The following is a 19,047-nucleotide window of genomic DNA, read 5'->3' as shown; positions in this document are numbered from 1 at the left end:
TTTTGCCAGCTTAACACGTTACTCGAATATTTTCTCTCTTTCGCTTCAAATTCTCATGCAGTTTCACGTCCTGGCTAGAAACATCGGCGGTGTTGGATGGAATGGTCAGAATGCCGCGTTTTCAAACGAAAGGCTAGAATTCCTTATACATAGAATACATGATGTACATACGTATATGTATATATATATATATCAAGGCATACGGAGCCGCAATCTCAGTAAAGACAAAGCCTAAGACCCTTTGTCCTAGGACGAACCCTTTGTCTAGATTTACTGTTTAGGCACGTGAATTTAATCCCAACTTCAACGAGTCAATTCTATACCTACCCACGTTGAAGCACTGGGAACGAAAATTAGCCTCGCAACAGCAGCTTCTTGTCCCTCGTCACACCCAGTTTATCTCACGTAATAATTTCCCTTCGAAATTTTTTCAACAAAACTCAAGGCTTCTCCAAAAGTTCAATAAACGTCCGTGTATCGATCGGTAAAATAAATTCCTTAGATTTCACTTTGAAATATTATTGGTTCATTGCGTTAAAAAGATCATCTTGCAAGAAATTCTCTGTATATTTCGATGAAAAATAATTAATATTTAGCGCCTTTATCCAGACTTAAACTCGATCGAAGATTAATGTTCGGGGCTCATTTTATACGAAGTAAATTACTTTGGTCCTTAGCGGTGGTAATATAGGGTTGCTCAGTGTATCGCAACCCGGCATCCCCTGCTACGAGGTCTCCCACCTCCTGGGAGGGTAGCGAGGATGAAGGTGGAGGTAGCTCGCTGCCACGGTGGTAGTAGCTGAAGGCTGAGCGAGGAGGGGTGCGTTACAGATGGCCGGCTTAACTGCGGCATATTATACGAATTAATTGCCCTCCCCAAGCTGAGACGGACATATTATTTATCTTCCCTGCCCTCGTTCTCCGGAACTACGGTTCGCCCGCCACCCCGCCATGGATCCCCAACAGCCCTCAACGACCATCGTTTATCTATCTTTCTATTTCTACGCTCCGTTCGGCCGGCTCACGCCGATCGAAATCCGCCCCTGAAAATTCACCTGTACTTATATTTTACCCCCTTGGAGGAATCGCTCGAAAACTATAAAGCAAAGGATAGATAAAGTGAAAATTTTCCAGATAAATCGGAGCCGGAGCTCATCCGCGTCCATACTTGCTAGTGGCAGTCGAAGGAACCAGGAAATAAAGGGCAATTTTAGGGTGAGCGAGACATTAAAAGCCTCCACGAGGGGTGGCTGGGGTTCTGGGTGTTCGAACTGGGGATAGGCTTGTCTAAGACGCACCTACGGATGCGAAGGGCTGACCACGACGATGGACAAAGGAACGATCTCGAAGCACCAGCACCAGAAAGTTCCCCACGCGTTACCCATAATCTGAACATCCCCTCTGTGGGCGGAAAAAAATAGCGAGCTGAAGACTGCGAGGGAGTATTTACGTCCGCCGAAGATGCGGGTCTTGAAACGGAAGACTTTGCTCCGGTCATTGGACCGTCAATCGAAAATTGTAGAATTCACACGTCACAACATAAAATTAGACTGCTTATATTAGGCTGTGATGGTACTTGCAGTAAATTTGATGCGAAACTATTGTAATTATATTCAGAAACTACGCCGTTGAAAATTAGTCCAACCTATTTCTTTCGACCCATTAGTAAGATAATATCAGTTTATACCTTCTATGAAACTTTAGAGATAGTTGAGAAGCTTTTGATGAAATTTTGCATGTGAGATCATCGATAACGAACAAACATTTTGCCTTTATAATAGGTGATGTAGACCTAATAGCTTAAACATCTTATTTTGCGGTGTATGCTTTTTGAAACTCATTTATGATTCTCACATTTTTTCAGGCTTATTGCATCACGTTAGGGTCAATCACGTAGTTGTTTGAAAAGCACCCAATTGCCAATAAAATCACTGCAATTCTTGATAGATCGTTCAACAAATAACGTAGATTTCTCACTGGTATATTCACGGGATTGTTTTGTTTTTTAATTACCTGGATAATCAAAGATTTGTATTATAAGTTTTGAACAAGTCCGTGAACTGAAACTATATGAAAAATTGGTTAAATTTCGGTATTATCGAGTTGTTTAATGAATTTTCTGAATTTTTACCGGTTTCCAAATTTTTTTGGTGAAAATTAAGGTTTACAAAGTTGAAAAACTATTTGAGACAATACCGAAATAGCAACATATATCTTTTTATTTGTATTTGTAATCTCTGAGCTCATTTTCACAAATAATTAATCTGAACTCTAAGAAAAGATCTCACCATTTCTTTGAAACGCGAGAAAAATTGGGGATGAAATACAGAATATTTCTGGAAATGATTTGTGAACATTTCTGAACCGTTATTGAATGAAAATTCAAAGCAATCATGGAGTGAAAGGTTCAGAACTGATTGCGTAGGGTTGAAATCCGCCTACCCCTGATCCGGAGAAGCCTTGAAACGGTATTCACGCAAGCAAACCACGGCGGTAAATATGATCTCCTCAAGGGGTTATATGCTTGGGGGTGGGGATGACAGCAGAAGCTCACCTGCCCGCGGTTCACCGAGGGAGGGTGAAATATCCCCTCCGTGGAATATGCGTATACCTACCCAGCAACCCACCTTCTTCTCTTCTCCAGGCCGCGGTGCTTACAGGAGGGGAGGATGTGGCGGTGAATGCGGCTGAGCCTGAGGGGGTAGAAGCCTCGGGTTTACGTCAGCCAGGGGAAGGTGGAATGAGCCCCGCCCGTCATAATCCAAGGGCGCCAATCCGGTGGCTTGGTTTTATTAGATCCATAAATCCATCATATCCATAGCGGGCCGTCAGCCCCGCACGCCTATTGGCCGCGCTTATGACCAACCCTCCGCCCCGTGTTCCGGACAGGAAGGTGCCGCGAGGGCTGCAGGCTGGCTGACGCAATGCGGACCTTTCTTCACCCCGCCTAGATATTAATATTGAATTTTTCCTTCTCAAATCGAGCCAAGGCGCGGAAAAACGAGCATCGAGCAACGGTTCCGGCGTTCACCAAGGGTTCGACACCGCGCACCTTCCCCTCCCGGTAGCCGTACGTCGCGCCTGCGCACCCTCCCTTCATCCCAGGGTGGACACGTCGCTGGACACAACACTGTCCATCGCGTCCCAACATCCATCCTCGAGTCCAGCTATTTCTTGCCATTTTACCTCCAGAGACTCGAACGCGCGTCTTTCGGCCCTGCAGCAACTCCGAAGTTCACTCTTGGAGGACCGTTGAAGTCACGGTGATATTTCCATTTTTACAGGTTACCCTCTCACCCGGGGGGGAGGGACTGGATAAGAAAGAGAGAGGAATAACCTGGACGTGTGTTTATCCGAAGTCCTGAAGATGCGTAGGTACCTGCTGCGGAGAGGGGTGCAGCTGCGAAAGTCCTGGACGACCCCGGCCTCCCCCTATCTTTCCGTATTTCCTCTCCCTCTCGCCGCGCTGCCCGCAGCTCGCTGGACCCGCAGAGGAACTGGAAGACCATCGGCTCCTTGACGGACGTGGGGATCAATATCTGCCAATACCATACTCTGGAACCTATATACGAACCCATTTCCACTACCAATGAAACGCAGCACCTACGTGTATTGCGTTATACGGCTATTCTTTCCTCCACGGTCTGCCCGCCCGCTCTCCCTCGTCTTCGACCCAAGCCTCCTCGCCCTCTTCACCCTCCCGCACCACCCGGGCCTTCTATTGGCCATAAAATACCTTTCCAGTAAAAGGTGAAATTTACTAGTGAGAAGCGCCCAGAGAAACGCCTATATATTCACCCAGCACCGGCAACAATAACATTTCCAAATGGTGATCAATAATTCCCGGTATCAACGCGTCTTTCCAACCTCCGGTATAGATATATTTAATCTACCTCGCTTCGCCGTTCATCTTCAAAATTTCATCAAGTTCTACTCGAGAAACTTCCGAAACCGCTCCAGACGACACTCGATTCATGTAAGTCGATTCAACTGATAGTGAAAACAAGCTTTCTGGAAAGTGAAACTATCATTCAATTCCTATATGAACACCATCAATCGACAGATACTTTACATTTTGTTCCAATAGTACCACTCTAGTTCGTATTTAACCTTCGTTCAACGGCAAAGAGACCTTCGCCGAGGAAGAGAGATGAATATAGTAATGGAATTAGCAAATGCATATCTGTCTCACAATCAGCCTCGACGACGGTTGTCAAGATAGTTAATAAAATTTTCATTCTCCGAAGTACACCATGCAACATGGTGCCAATTTTTCCGTCCGTAACACTTATTCTGGTTTTAAAGCTGTAATAGTCGAGGGAGTTTGAGATGTGCGAGTAGTATAAGCGCGTGGGTGGAGGCCGCTGTACGAGGTTCTTTGAGGGAGGTTTTTATGAATATGATAACCCCGGCGAGGCATTCGATTGGTGGATCGAGCAACCAATAGTGTAGCTGCGCGATATAACTCCTCCGTGATATGACGTTATGATATCGCTCGAGTCGGTTGCTTATTATTGGTCGCTGTCCCTTCTCGACCCCTCGCGGTTTCATCCCCTCTCCGCGTCTTGCTCACCCCCTTATCTCGCTCCCTCTCTCTTCTATTTCTCTCTTCGCCGATCCGCATCCACCCCGACGCACATGCCGCTACACTGGGTAAAGCGGTGCCCCTGTCCTCACCACCCCCCTAGTCCTCGATCCTCGCCCTCGCCCTCGTCCTCGCACTCCCGCCAGGACGCCAAATTATGAGGATCAATACACGAGGAGGCTTCGTGACTGGCGCCGACGCCATTCGCCTCCTGGATAGCCGCGAGGACGGACCGCGTCAGAAAAGCTCTGTACTCCGATGGAACCTCTTTTCCAGCGCTTCACTCGAGAGGATAGGATACCGAATAGGGTGTTTCGTTATTCACGAATAATACGATCGCGAGGGGATCGTTCAACACTGTCAGTCTATCACTTTGCTGAATCGAACAGACTGCATGACATCCAACACTTATTTGAACTCTGTTTTACACCTTCGTTATATGACAATTGACAGGTATCACATGATAACTGACCACGACACCATCACTCGATATTAAAATTCAAAACTATCATTCTCAGGGGATATATCGATCTGGAAACAATGAACCATTGCCGAGTGATTGTGTTATGAACTTTTAAGGGTCAAGCTTATCATCATTGGTCATCATGGTGTTCCAAAGATGCAAATGCGGTTTAGAGGACATAGAAGTTTCAGTCGACAGTAGGCTGAGAATGAAAGTGAGCAGCTTGAGGCCATTCAATTCTCATCGCCAATTCAGCCGACTGTCCATCGCTGGAAAGTGCGTGAGTCTGCGTTCTTTTATTTCATTTAACTGAGTGGTTGTCTCGTTGCTGCACTTATCACAGTGGTCACATTGACCGGCCAGTTGTTCGGACGTGAAAATAAATGACCATCTCTCGGGAGTGATTTTCACGCATTCCCCAGCATCAGCGATTTGTAATCTCCAGATCACTTTACCTAACAAGTACCTACCTGCAGTAGCGTTCTCCAATTCTCTTCAGTTCTCTCAATTTTTTCCCTCGTTGTAATGATGGACCGTATACCTTTAATGTGAAACTCCATAGATTGCATGAAACTTTGAGCAACTTCTGCAGAAGCTGTGGTTTTTCAGTGGCAACACCATAGACAGTGTACCGGCGGAGATACCGTTTTCCGAGGAGATTTACGGTATCGCCATGTAGCACAGTTGAATCTAACAAAGCACCGAAACACGCCGCGAAGCCTGAACATAAAAATGTCATTCTCTGATTTAGTATTCGGGAAGTATACGAGGCGTTGTCTTATACGTGCGCTTTGGCAAAGTCGCTAACCAACATTAAGTTCCTTTTTTCTCAACGCGAAGATATTTCTCAGCAGCGGAATAACGTCTCTCTGGATGAAAAATGATGGTTAGTATACCTAATTGAAAAAAGTTATAATCTAGCTACCGAAACAGAAAGAGCAAAAAAGAATCACTCTGCAGTTTAAGTCCAGTGCATTGGACGGCGAGGTTCTTTTGACCGAATCTCAACATCCCTGAGGCTCCAAGGGAAATTCTTTGGGAGGGAGTAGCCTAGGAAAAGCTCGGTTGATCCAGAGTGGCACAGAGTCCGGCAGTTGGGTGGCTCGTACGAAAAAGTAGAGAGAGAATGAATTTTTTATAGGTAAAAACTCCATTAGAGAGAAACGCCGGTGTTTGTTATTGGTCATCCTCGGAAGACGAGGGGTACGTGTGTGGGAGGCGAGGCGAGGGGAGGCTGAAGTGTGTCCGGCGCAGCGGTGTCCATTGATCCGAAGGATACAGAATCCTCCTCCTGGGCTTCGTCTCCGCCATCACCCTGGTCACCATCCCCTGGAGATACCCCCTATCCCCCACACCAGACCCACAACTCCTCCACACGCACTCTGGCATCTACAATGTCCTCTCTCGCGAACGTCTCAAAGAAATCAATTACCCTGACAACACAGAATCCTCCCCTTCTTTCCCCCTCCCCCCACCCTTCACTCTAGCCAAATCCTCCCGCCCTCCAAACCCCGTCTGACCCCTCCACACTAGCAAACTTCCACATATTTGTTTTATGTACACATTCTGTGCAGACATGTACCAAAACGTTTGCGATATATCCGCAGCTCCTCACGAGTTCGCGGGCTCTTCGAAAAATTATGCATCGAAAATGGAGACCAGAAATAAACAATGATATGAGAGACTTTCCAAAAACTGATCGCACTTATCGTGATTACGTTTCTACGTTTCGAGGACCAACTTTTGTAGTATGATTTGCTGTTCAATATATTCCATCACTGCATCGTAGATGCCACGTGACCTCATTTTCAAACAGGTTCAAAGCATGAAAAAGGAATGTTTAGAGCTGGTGATTATCAACGACAGGCAATATTCAAAATCAGTCAAACAGGTCGTTAGAATTAGTATGATAATGTAGTTGGAGCTGACTAGGATCGGAGTACATACATCCAGAAAAGAAGGTGGAATAGCAATTCTGTTCCACACGCATACAATAAGTTGATTAGTGATAACAAGTCAAAATGATCTACACAATGAGACGTTTTTGAGCACAATGAGCACAGACATAATGCCAATTCTGAGACGTCGTCAAGTACCCGTAGTCGTTAAGTACGTAGTCAAGATGAGGAAATTGGAGACGCATCTTCACCCTGGTTGTTGACGTCTTTTAAATCCTCGTTCCTGGCATCGTACCAGCAACAAGTTCGGAAAGTGGAGAAAATCCGTGCAAGCAAAACCGCGCGTACACGGAGAACTGAGCAATTCCTGAACCTCGTTCACGATGTGAACTTGGAAGACCATGCTCTTCTCTAGCTTGAGTGGAAATGAAGGGCTCAACTTTTTCCGGACAAGTCCTTGCAGTTGGGGAGCGTACATCACAGTGTGAGAACCATACGCTGAGCTCGAGACGAATCTTGCAGTAAATTATGGGTACATGGAAGAGCGAAAAGACTTGGTTCTCTGACAGTTGGACTCGGCCCGTCACCCCGAAGTCGGTACTGAGGTGGACGAGCCCCCCAAACCCCCGGTCACGGAACAGGGAAGAAATGGGACGCTACTGGACTGGACGCAACGTCCACTACCTACTTTTATATCGTTCGGGAAATAATGGGATTCCCATCATGAAGTGGATTTCCCTTGGGAGCGGTGGACATCGATGCACGCGTCACGAGATCCTTTGCCGTTCACTCTCCGTCTCGCTCGTTTCCTATCTTTCTCTTTTTCCCTCTGTCTCGTTCTCCCTCTCTCTCTCTGTTTCTCTGTTTTGCACGTTATTTTACGCACGTATGTGGCTGTGGCTATAAACCGTATATATATGTGTCACCTGGCCAGTTGTGGATTTATCATTAAAATAAAAATAATGCAATGAAATTCATTGCTCTTAAATCATTTTACGCACATTTGACCACAGAAAGCAATCTTCTTCACATCTATTTTGTATCTATTATGATATCTATGACGTTCTCATTTGCCCGATTGAAACACAATACATATCATGAATCTTGAGTTCTTGAAACTTATTATTATGATAATTGATTTCAAGAATTAGATTATTGTAATTACAATTGAAGTTTCAAGGGCGTCTATTTCAAAACGTGTCAAGAAATACTGTTACGTTACAGCTACGTTTTTTAAAACAATTGAGGATAATTTCTTAGAGATATTTCCATATATAAAACTATATTGTAAAAAAAATTGCCCATCATCTTGAGTATTCGCAGTTCTTCATTCAACTCATTTGTCCCGGCATCACTGGTGTGCGGTTAATTCTCGATAAAATACTTATGGAATATTTTGATGTTACAATTCTCATGAAAGTTAATTAAAAGAAAGTCCACGTCGCAACACCGAATACCAGTCCATAGTCTGCATATCCCTATGAATGCAGAACTCAACAATACATCATTGAACTAATTCAGGCATCACCAACTTTGGCATTGATCTCATTAGAACCATTAAAATTTTATGAAACTTGGAAACTAGTTTTTCATTTAAATTGAAAGAAGTGATTTTATTACCTAATGAAGTTTTAAAGTATACTGGGTTCCATAAGGATACCTGTAGTTTTGTCAAACTTATACAACTACAGTAAGAATTATTTCATGTTTTTCAAGCCTAAAGTGGAACATTTGGGTCATTTTTCTCCTGGCAGTCCTTGGTCGCTGTTTTGTTTCAGTTTTTTTGAAGCACACTAGTACACAAAAAATTCGTCCATCATTTATCCACCCAATATCCTGTAGGAGTCCTTAAGATTACAATTAATGTTCTACTCATCTACGGTTACAAATATTATATTACCTGTACCTGTAGTACTAAAACGGAATTCGCTCTGTTATTCATTAATCGGTCAAATTCATGATAATGTATTGATCCACTTAATTTCGTTGACTTACAGATGTATTTCTTAACCTTTTGGTGCAATAAACGTAAGTTGTACGTCGGTTAAACCATTGAATACTACGCCTGGAAAAGACAACTACGCAAACGTTGATAAGTGTTTGGTTGCGGATCAACAGGCGTTGGCGTAACGGCTCCATTTCCAGGAAATCGTACAACCCTCGTACGCAAGCGTAAAAATCTACGCGAAAAAGCATTCGCCCTAAGTCTGTAATTCATCAAATTCATGCCCTATTCATGCGTTATATTCAGTGATGTGAACAGGCGTGGTATACACAACTACACGCACTTTGTTGCAGACGACGCTTTGCATTGAAGATTTGAGGCAAGTACCCGAATCAGCTTAGGTTAGACTCAATTTTTACTATTAACAAGTAAAATGTGTTCTACGTGAATTTAAGTGCCGCAAAAAACAGGAAAATAAAATATAGGATCTGCAGCAGTAATATACCATCATCAGGCATGGCTGGGCTGCTCAAGTCGTTTGCCAACCTGCAAATATCCTGCAAATTTCTCTATCCTAGGTAAGTTGCGTACGAATTACTGGTGCGACTACGTTTTATAGGTTATGTAGTGCCGGGTTAACCTCAAAGTTTCAAACATTCTCATCATTTCCTTCCAGGGTTGAAGCCGTCACGGTACCTTCAAGAGGCAGAAAACATTTGAACTATACGCCAAGGAAACGCCACCCTGTATGGCTGCCAAAACAAACTCGCGTGGCAAGTATCGCATCTCTACCCAGTAATACGTGATCTCAATACAATTGTTACGATGGACATGATACTGTTTCTCAAGCGAGTCACTCTCTTTGTTTTCTTTCTTCTGCTTATTCTCATTGAAATCATCATTTGACTGAATCTTGTTCAATAGCAATACAACGAAAACCTCACCTCCGAAAATGCTCAGTTCCTCAAAGAAGTCGTCAATACTAAATATGGTAACCCTGCATTCAGTCTGAGTGCCGCTGGGCATGTATCGCCTCTGAAAGTTGAGCCAATTGAACCAACAGCGGAATGGCAACCGGAATATCGACGCACTGGTGTTATTGCTAAGAAAATTGGAGTCTATCCACTGTGGATGAAGAATGGAAAAAGAGTTATCACCACGCTTTTACAGGTTGAGTATATGCTGCTTATATAACCACTTATGTTCAACATTACACAGTTGTTACAAATCTGGTGCACCAAAAAAACAGTACTTAGTTTCCGATCAGTACTTTGTACTAGAGTTTATTCATACTATCAATGTTCTAACAACCGTAAGTTGTTAGAAAATAAAAACAAACTGATACTAGAGCACTTCACGATCCAATAGAATAGAAATATTTCATTTTTAAACTTGTTTTATTTCACAGTCTTGTATAACATTCATACTTCATCATTTTGAAAGTAATTTTTCAATTAAGCATTAATGAAAACTAGAGTTAAAAGAGGTCACAGAAATATTCTAATGCTATACTTCAGAATCGAATTGCGCAAAGCATTATGTTGTTAATCTGAAATTTTTTACATTATACAATTATTGCACCCTTGAAAATCTGATTAATTTACAGGTGCTGGATAATCATGTGGTAAAATACATACCGCCAGAAGAGTTCAAGCCAATACTGTTTCAGCGTAGGCACAAAAATAATCCTAGGCAGGAAAAATTAGGTTGCCTTGTGGTTGGTTCAGACAGCTGCGACCCTCAGAAAGTGAGAATTATTACTTCATCTGTTTTACACACATTACGAAAAGTGTAAAGACCTTTTAGGCACTGATAACACAAAATATGTTTCATAATTACGTTTGCAGTTCACCAAGGAATATTGTGGCATCTTTGCTGACTCCGGCGTTATGCCTAAACGTATATTAACTAGGTTCCGCGTTTCACCTGAAGCAGCACTAGCACCTGGTACACCACTTGTTGCCGCACATTACAAGCCCGGACAAATTGTTGATATCAGAGGCAAGACGTAAGTGTTTTTATTATTTTATCTATTTAAGATTCCACTGCACGTAAAGCAGGATTAAAATCTTTGTCGCTAATTTTAGGTTTTCTTCATTCAATAAATCTCAGACTCTCACTTCTCAATATAATGAGTGTTTTGAAATTAATAGAGAAGTAACTTGTTCCTATATTTTCACGTTTGGACAGTATCGACCGTGGTTTTCAAGGGGTATGCAAACGTTGGGGATTCAAAGGTGGTCCAGCCTCGCACGGTGTAACAAAAACTCATAGAAGACCTGGAAATATTGGTGGTGGTGGTGAAAAGGGTCGCGTATGGCCCGGGACGAAAATGCCGGGTCACATGGGTAATAGTATGCGGATACACAAGGGCGCCAAAGTATGATTGTCATTGAATTCTTAACAATTTTTCTCAACCGTCTCCGTAGTGATATTCGAAAAACAAAACCGACTGTTTTATTTTTTCACAGATTCTTCGAATCAATACAAAATATAACGTATTATGGATTCTTGGCATAGCTATTCCGGGTGAAACAAACTCATTCGTATCCATATATGACACAATTTTACCGCTAAGGAGACCAAAAGAAGCCCCGATGTTTCCAACTTATTTACCCACAGCAGATGAACCCTTACCAGAAGACTTGTACTGCGATGAGTTGCATCCCTTTACAGCACCCACTATTGAATTCAAGGAAGAATCGTAATACGTGTATTCTAATATGTTAGAAAAATACAGATGATATCAACTGTCTTATGTAAATATTTCATATTTCAGTTTTGTCTACCAAAATTTTTATCGAGTTTCCGAAATTTAAAAATAACGCGCCTAACTGTACGCAATTTGCGTAGGGCATGTATGTACTTGCTAAAATTGATGTTGAGAGGTGGCGCCACTGACGATGGGTGGTCATTCGATGAACTACGCCACAGTATTGATCGATTACCGACCATAACCTAAAAAACTAGTTCTAAAAACCCGTTTCGTATCAGAGGGCGCTAGAAAATTAGAAAGAGGAAAAACGTGAGCGTGTAGAAGGCGGTGTTCATGGTGTAATGTGTTTTCAGTATTGATAGTAACATAACCTAAAGATTATTTTAGAACTTTGAAAGCCCACCGGTATAATTTCATTTAAAGTTCTTATTGATAGAATAACGCTTGAGAGTTTAAGTGGGTCTGAAAAAACTGCACTTGTTCGATAATCTACGAACATCTTCTTCCGAGTATATAACATATCAATTCTTTCACAATGCCGATAAAATATATTGGTAGAACGACAGATTTCAAAGGTAAATCGCTATGGGAAATCGTTGGGAATTTGAAGAATGGGGGCATTGGACGTATCGTTATCAGACAAATGTTCGAAAGATATCCTGAACCCTCTTTCATAAAAATTCTAAAAGTCGAAGCAATGCCCTACGAGGTAAGCGGTGACTGAAAACTAGACTTAACTAAAACTAACTTAACTTAACCTTATCAGTACAATATTTTTTGGAAAGGTTTAACTTTTTATAGCTCAATTTTGACCTCTGTTACTTACATAGGAACCTCGCAAGGTCACCGTCTGCGTGGAACGAACGTTTCGTGGAATTAAGTATAATGAACCTGAATACATAAAAGGAGCGTCTTACAAATCAGACTACCAATTAATTCCCAAAGATCAGGAGGCCGCGTACTGTAAAATTGAACAGACTAGACCGACGGCAATTTTAGCACGGACGTGCGACTTTCCTCCACTCTACAAAGAGATGTTAATCCGCAAGATGAAAGCTAAAGGAACTCCAATAACAGAAGAACCGAAGCTTGAAATCCAACACAAAACTTCTCCTAATAAGCTTGCAAGGGTCGCTGAAGAGGGAGAAACTCCAACGGTCAACATGACTATAGACATTGGGCCAACGCGCGCCCCACGGCTGTACGAAAATATAAAACCATAGTTCGAATTATGCAAATTTTGTTTGTTATTAAGTCACTAGTTGTAAATAAATGCTCGACTAACGTACGAGTATCAAATTTTTCATTACACGTACGTGTTTCTTCTATTACAATACATTAATTTTAATGCATTGTATACGATATTGCTTCCACAACGAATTACGACAATATTATTTTGTCATTTTTGTTGCCATTGCGATCTGTAACGTTGACAAGGTTCAGCGTTTCTCTCGCGTTTTCGTTTTTCCAATAGTTCCGAATCTAATAATCATTTTACAGTCAACTGTGTCTTGAACGAAAATTTCAAACGTTACCAAAAAAATCAATGGACAACTTACAAGTTATGCCCAAATCTGCCGCTTCTTGTTCAGCCTCTGCAATAATTGCCTGCAAATAATTAATAACAATTAAATTCGAATTTTATCACAGCCTAGAATTGCAAATTTTAAAATGCCTGAAAATTTGGAGGTAATATTTCTCTGAAACCAGAAACTCGCCGAGAAAGTGCTAAGCTCACTGTTTTTGAGTTAGTTAGAGATATAACAAAAGCGATTACGCTTTTGAATATGTTGAAACGATGATGATCTTCTCTTACATAATTTTTTCGCCACGAAACATCGAAAAATAATTATTATTTTCCCTGCTCAATATTGCTGAAAATATGGTTTTCTAAAGCCTTCCATGGCTTGCAATACCTTCCAAAATAGACGCATTTCTTGCACATCTTCCTGTTTTCTCACCAGCCAACCCCTGACCCATTTTTGAATAATCAGAGCACCATCTTCTTGTGTCCACAGCCAAGATTTCGGGAAAATTGGCCTTGGACTGTTCATCAAAGATATATACATTTCAAACCTGATTATGAATCGAGTATCTAATACCCAAAGACATAGGGCGTACGTAGTAACTATATTTGAATATAAAGTAAATTCAAATTTGATTTTTTAATGGACATTCAATTAAATTTTACAGAACTGTTTCTGAATCATTAAACAGAATTTTGTCAGATTTTTCAATAGGTTTGAATATGTAAGATACCGTAAAAACCGAAAGGCTGGACCCACTTCACCCCCACCCTACTAGCTGGTTCCTTGCACAACCGTGTTTGCAATCTTTTCCATCATACAGTTAAATTGTAGTTCATATTGTTTCGTGGTTTTTAAAGTGAATTAAGTATTGATCTCGCCATTATTACATTACTAACTTTGACTTCAACCAGAGTCTAAAAGGTGGAATACTGTAAACCTCCAACCAATTCTGCAATCTCCTAGGATGACGTGGATTACTGTTCCACAAAACTTCAGCGAGAAAGTCAAGTCCGTTGAATCGACATTTTTGAATCTAGAATTCAAAGCAAAAATCGACTCCTTTTTTGTGCAATAAATACAAATAATCATCTGCATAGTAGTTAAAAAAAAGAAGGTCAAACCTCAGCCATTGACTCACACGAAGAGCATCCCACTCCCGAGCTTGCATCAACATCGTTCTCATCGCAGGAAGCAGGAGAGGAAATATTTTCTGGTCAAGAAAATCGGCAGGACTATCCTGCGGCTTGCCTGCTGGCTCTGAAGCCTTCTTCTCCTTAAGCCACTCTCTGTAAGGTGCAGTTTTCTCTTCGGATTGTCGCAGTATGTTTTCCCAGAGTGAAACGTTCACCACTTCCACTTCGTCGTCACTTCCCAGACTGGAGCCATCACTGCCTTTGGAGTCGAATCCGCACGGGTTTGGACCACAGATGCATTCTTTTTCATCCTCTTCATCTGCTTCGCCAGAAAGACTCCCCAGTTCTGCGGGCGAAGAAATGGACGAAGTAAATAACTGGCTGTTCTGGCACATGATAACCGTTTTGTCAGATTACACTGCTGCTAAAAACTGTGAAGATCGTAGCAGCTTAAAAGATCGATTTAAAGCTGTCGCTCAATTTTCAAACGTGTTTTGTTCGCTGTAAAAACGTACATTGTACACACCCGTTTGATAGATTGACCATCTTGGCCAAAATTGATTGTGCCAAAATTGCTACAAATATTGAAGCACTTAGAAACTGCTCGAAATAGGCTTCGCCATATATGCCTATCCATACTAAATTTCCAAGTGATAAAATGGAAAAACATTGAATGGAGCGAGATGAAAAAATAACATCACACTTCAACACTATGAATGCCAGCATATGTGTGATACAAATCCCACGCAAAAACCATTCAAGCTTTTAAATGCAGAGCTGCCAAAATTCTTGTCCAAAGTTGAGAGCTCAAGCTAGCGCAGCCTCCAGTTCCGTGAAGGCTGAGGAGGCAGAAAGTACGTATTTCAAAGCTTATAGGTACTCGATTCAGTTTAACACTCTACCTTTCTTCAGAACTAGATATTGATGGGGGTAAAAAAGATGCGATAAAAGCAATAATAAACAATCGTCGAAGTCCGTCGCAGAGTCAGAAGTCAGTGCAAATCGCTGGAGTCACTGCAGTCCAGGAAACAGACTCACGGAGCACCAAGAGTAGCAATAAATCGGATACGAGAAGTCAGGAGAACCGTAGCCCTATTCAAGTGACTCCTCAAGTATCTGAACGGTCGTCAAAGAACAGCGAAATGTCTTCCAGAGACAGAACTTCGCCCTCCGCAGTAGCTCCAGGTGCTCAATGGGATCCAAATTCACACGATCCATGTCCTCCGACGTGTCCCATGGCCATGGCTAGAGGTAAGCCTTTCATTTTCATTTGAATTTGGAAGCTTTCGAAGTGATGAAAGATTGACATTTAACAATAACTTTAAATTCAGAACGAGCGGCAAAGAAAGCTCAGATGCGACAAGAAAGATTGGACGATTATTTGCTGAACAAAGGCTTTGGCTACTTCGATGATCTCTGCACCTGCACCTCGATTTGCGTTTATAATCAACTAAGAAGAGACAAGTTCGTAATTGACATATTAAAGACTGCATGCTTGTTTGGCCTCGGTATTAAGCTCTGCGAAGAATTGGATGCTTGGAATTTAATCGAATAATCGTTGCAATGAACGTACGATAAAATGTTCGTGGAAGGAAAATAAAACAAAAAAATCAGACAGGTAAAAGGGGAGAGAAAATTTCAAGAAAGAAGCAAAAATTGTAACTAAAAAAAATTCAAATCAATCAAACAATTCAACACTTAATACAATTTTATGGATTATATTGACGATTTTTTGTTACACACATTCAGAATCTATACCAACAGTTATCATCAAGATTAAAAATAATCATTCTAGTTTACGGTCAGTCAATTAAATTAAAGCGGGGATCTTATGTTGCAGCAAGTGGATTCTCATCATCTTCTGTACTTAAACCTACTAGAAAGATAAAAATATAGCCTCAGTGCAATTACGAGTGCATTTTATCAGAATTTTTTATAATAGTGCCAATAACTCAGTCTGCTACCACAATCCAGAGTAAAAATAAAACTTATTTCCTTGTCACCGATCTCTGCTTCAACAACGTCTTTACAACACAGAGTAAGCCAACGCTGATCACAAGAACGAAGATGGTCAAGACGTAGGGTACGATGATCTGAGCATCGTCCAGTCTATAAGTTCTCGACTCGTTTTCCGGTGCTCTTTTGACCACCTTGAAAGCAATGTCACTCTGCCAGTCAGTGACATTGGCTTTTGCATCCGTGTCGAGGTCATTCGGACTCCTTGCTCGTCTGGCATGCTCTTTCGGACAGTTGAGACTGCAGTCCTCGCCCTCAAGACATCCCATCACCTTGACACTGACGACCATTTCGTCGGTCTCCTTCATGTTCTCGAACATGAATGCTTGAAACACCAAGTAGCTCTCGAGCGGCGCCATCCTGTGCTGACCACTCGGTGATATTTCAGGAATCTCAGGATTGCGGCAACCGTCAGCATCCAGGATCCACAAACTGTTCATCACTCTCTGCTGCTGACGCGCCTCGATATATTGAACGCTAACCTCGCCGATCCTCGAGTATTTCCACCCTGAAATTATTTCCACAAGGGATAAATTAACGCGTCTCCGATCACAGAATGTACACAAATCACGGACACATTGACCTACCGTCACCATCCCTGACCAAAGCTCGCAGCAGGATTTCTTCCCCAAGAACTACAGTTCCACCCGGAAGTATCTTGACGTCGAAAACGTTTTCGGAGTTGTAGGATTTCCGAAACAAACCGACGTCGGTCTGGAATGCATTCTTCAGACCCCCGGCAGCGACTCTTGGCGCCATTCTCGCAGCTCTGGAATGAATAAGAATTCAACAGTTCAATTAGTGACTCGAATTCAGGGTTCAGGGGCTTTCGGACCAAGATGATTGACACTCACGTGTTCAAGGTCTTGACGTTGATCTGCGTGGTGTGCGAGGCGGTTTTATCCTGAGTCTTGCACTGGAGGATGATCGTCGTGTCATCCTTCAACCTGAGCCCAGAGATCGTTGGAAAGCGAACGGTCAAGCAAAAGAAGGTTCCCAGATCGGTGGAGCAGTCGGTCACCCCACAGTTCCAGAAATTCTGCTTCTCGAACCTGAGCCGATACTCACCCTTGACCTTAACGATCTTGCAGGCATCATTGCTGATGGTGTCTATCACAGGATGATCGGTTTCCTTGAGTGCGGTCAAAGACGCTCGAAAGTACAAGTCCTGGCCCGAATAGTGGCAGGACATGTCGTTCACCTTTATCACCTCCGAACTCCTCCCGCCAGCGCCAAGCTTCAGGGTACTCTTCAAGTTCGACCTCTGACCGAACCTGCCAGCGTAAGGATGCAAGAAGTAGCGTCCTTCTCTGGCAGCGTCTTCCCGTGGTGTCTGAAGGTCGGTTTTCGGCGTTGGCCAAGCCGTGCTCAAATCAATGCTGGTCACACTGTCGATGACGACCGGTGGCGTGGACAAAGCTCGATTATCGACGACTTCCGGGAGCAAAGGGTCGCCGACTGGTTCAGGGGGAAGATAAACGGGGGCGTTTTCTCGCGAAGAGTTCGTCACTCGGCGAAAATTTATCAGCACTGGTTCCTGGGGGGTGGTGGTCCCATACCCTGCGGTTCCAAGGCTGCAGCGCGCCGTCAGTTCGAGGCAGAAGAACGCGATGGTGAACCGCATCGCAAATATCGGAGCGGAAATCGACACCGAAGGGACAGTAAAAGCTCCGAGACGACTGATCGGCCTTTCGTTCGAAATTTTGCTTTTATAGCACCGTAGATGTCGAAGAGAAACCCGACGAGGTCATGAGCTCCATTGTTGGTTCGACGCGTTTCTGATCATGTACCCGAAACCGAAGACAAACGCCCAATATGACACAAAGTCCATTATATTAAAGAGGTACAGACACGTCGAAGAAGTGCAGACAGTCACGCAACCCTCATTCGTTATTCGAACGGCGATTCCAACGAATTAGCATAAACAAGCAGAGTATGATATCCTCGTTTTAACACCCGAACTGCAAGCTATTACTGGCCCAAGACCCATTAGCATTAGCGGCCGGCATTAATCCGTTATGCTTATAACCCGATGCCCCAAAAACGAGATGTATACATCGCATTGCGGCTGCTCTTCTGCACTGATTTAAGCCGAAGGATGACGCCTAATTGACGCCTGCTCTCTGGATCAGTGAGTGCCCGTCTTATCTTTCGTACAAGCGATAGCTTCGGTGACGTTTCGCAGTTGACATACATTGGTCATAACTGCATGTATCGTGTACCAAGTTCTCGAATTTAAAGCCTCCAGCTGCTGCAGGTTCAGAGAGTTGAGACTTACTCTTCGGTTTCAGGATGATAGTTGCGGGATGCTGGCGTTGCGGAGTAAGAAAACAGAATTATACTACCTGCAAGTTATTAATAACCGGCAGTCACTTACTTCATTAATTGCGTTTTCATGCTGAACCACTCATCGACTCTTCTCGAAGAATATATATCGCTATCGTGAGATTATTTACTTTCACCTCGTTTAAACCTGGGAATAAGTTCCGTGCAGGTTTTCATCCTGGTGAGTAATTGGACCGCAAAATATCGGTTTTGAAATGTTTGAGGAGAACCGTAAAACGAAAAAATACCATTCTCAGAATAGTTAAGTGAGTTTAACGTACCTCACGTGATATTGAATCTCGTATCAATTTCAGTTCGGGATTCAAGCACTCAGAGGTCGATAATTATTTTACAAGTTTTTTCGCAGCGCATCTAAATTACAGGTCTAAATAGAAATCCGGCGGGAACTTTGGACGTTTTTGGCGACGACGGTCAAG

The 19,047-nt window shown here is 42.8% G+C and overlaps 4 protein-coding genes across 5 annotated transcripts; 2 read left to right on the top strand and 2 right to left on the bottom strand.

Moving 5' to 3' along the window:
* Nucleotides 1-9,268: 9,268 nt before the first annotated feature.
* LOC124405592 (39S ribosomal protein L3, mitochondrial) lies at nucleotides 9,269-11,657 on the top strand. Of its 2 annotated transcripts, none has more exons than XM_046880622.1 (7): nucleotides 9,269-9,469; nucleotides 9,568-9,664; nucleotides 9,816-10,054; nucleotides 10,491-10,638; nucleotides 10,739-10,899; nucleotides 11,082-11,271; nucleotides 11,363-11,657. In XM_046880622.1, exons 1-7 carry the CDS (start codon nucleotides 9,408-9,410, stop codon nucleotides 11,597-11,599), a joined length of 1,134 nt encoding a protein of 377 aa, XP_046736578.1. In that variant the 5' UTR covers nucleotides 9,269-9,407; the 3' UTR covers nucleotides 11,600-11,657. The 2 variants fall into 2 exon arrangements, with proteins under 2 accessions (XP_046736578.1, XP_046736577.1); XM_046880621.1 differs by having other exon boundaries at nucleotides 9,270-9,469; nucleotides 9,816-10,061; nucleotides 10,498-10,638.
* Nucleotides 11,658-11,845: 188 nt separating this feature from the next.
* LOC124405613 (28S ribosomal protein S34, mitochondrial) lies at nucleotides 11,846-12,911 on the top strand. The gene is made up of 2 exons (XM_046880644.1): nucleotides 11,846-12,316; nucleotides 12,438-12,911. The coding sequence occupies exons 1-2, from the start codon at nucleotides 12,143-12,145 to the stop codon at nucleotides 12,828-12,830; spliced, it is 567 nt and encodes a 188-aa protein (XP_046736600.1). The 5' UTR covers nucleotides 11,846-12,142; the 3' UTR covers nucleotides 12,831-12,911.
* A 231-nt stretch (nucleotides 12,912-13,142) lies between these two features.
* Nucleotides 13,143-14,664, bottom strand: LOC124405903 (IQ domain-containing protein K-like). Its single transcript, XM_046881172.1, has 3 exons — nucleotides 14,275-14,664; nucleotides 14,033-14,169; nucleotides 13,143-13,653 (listed from the first exon to the last, which is right to left on the bottom strand). The coding sequence occupies exons 1-3, from the start codon at nucleotides 14,662-14,664 to the stop codon at nucleotides 13,473-13,475; spliced, it is 708 nt and encodes a 235-aa protein (XP_046737128.1). The 3' UTR covers nucleotides 13,143-13,472.
* A 1,359-nt stretch (nucleotides 14,665-16,023) lies between these two features.
* Nucleotides 16,024-17,952, bottom strand: LOC124405293. Its single transcript, XM_046880089.1, has 3 exons — nucleotides 17,140-17,952; nucleotides 16,873-17,054; nucleotides 16,024-16,793 (listed from the first exon to the last, which is right to left on the bottom strand). Exons 1-3 carry the CDS (start codon nucleotides 17,907-17,909, stop codon nucleotides 16,258-16,260), a joined length of 1,488 nt encoding a protein of 495 aa, XP_046736045.1. The 5' UTR covers nucleotides 17,910-17,952; the 3' UTR covers nucleotides 16,024-16,257.
* Between the last annotated feature and the right edge of the window lie 1,095 nt (nucleotides 17,953-19,047).

The sequence above is a fragment of the Diprion similis genome, chromosome 4, assembly GCF_021155765.1.
Source record: "Diprion similis isolate iyDipSimi1 chromosome 4, iyDipSimi1.1, whole genome shotgun sequence".
In the NCBI taxonomy this organism is placed as follows: domain Eukaryota; kingdom Metazoa; phylum Arthropoda; class Insecta; order Hymenoptera; family Diprionidae; genus Diprion; species Diprion similis.
The sequence above is the reverse complement of the archived record's forward strand: the minus strand, read 5'-3'. Positions and strand labels throughout refer to the sequence as shown.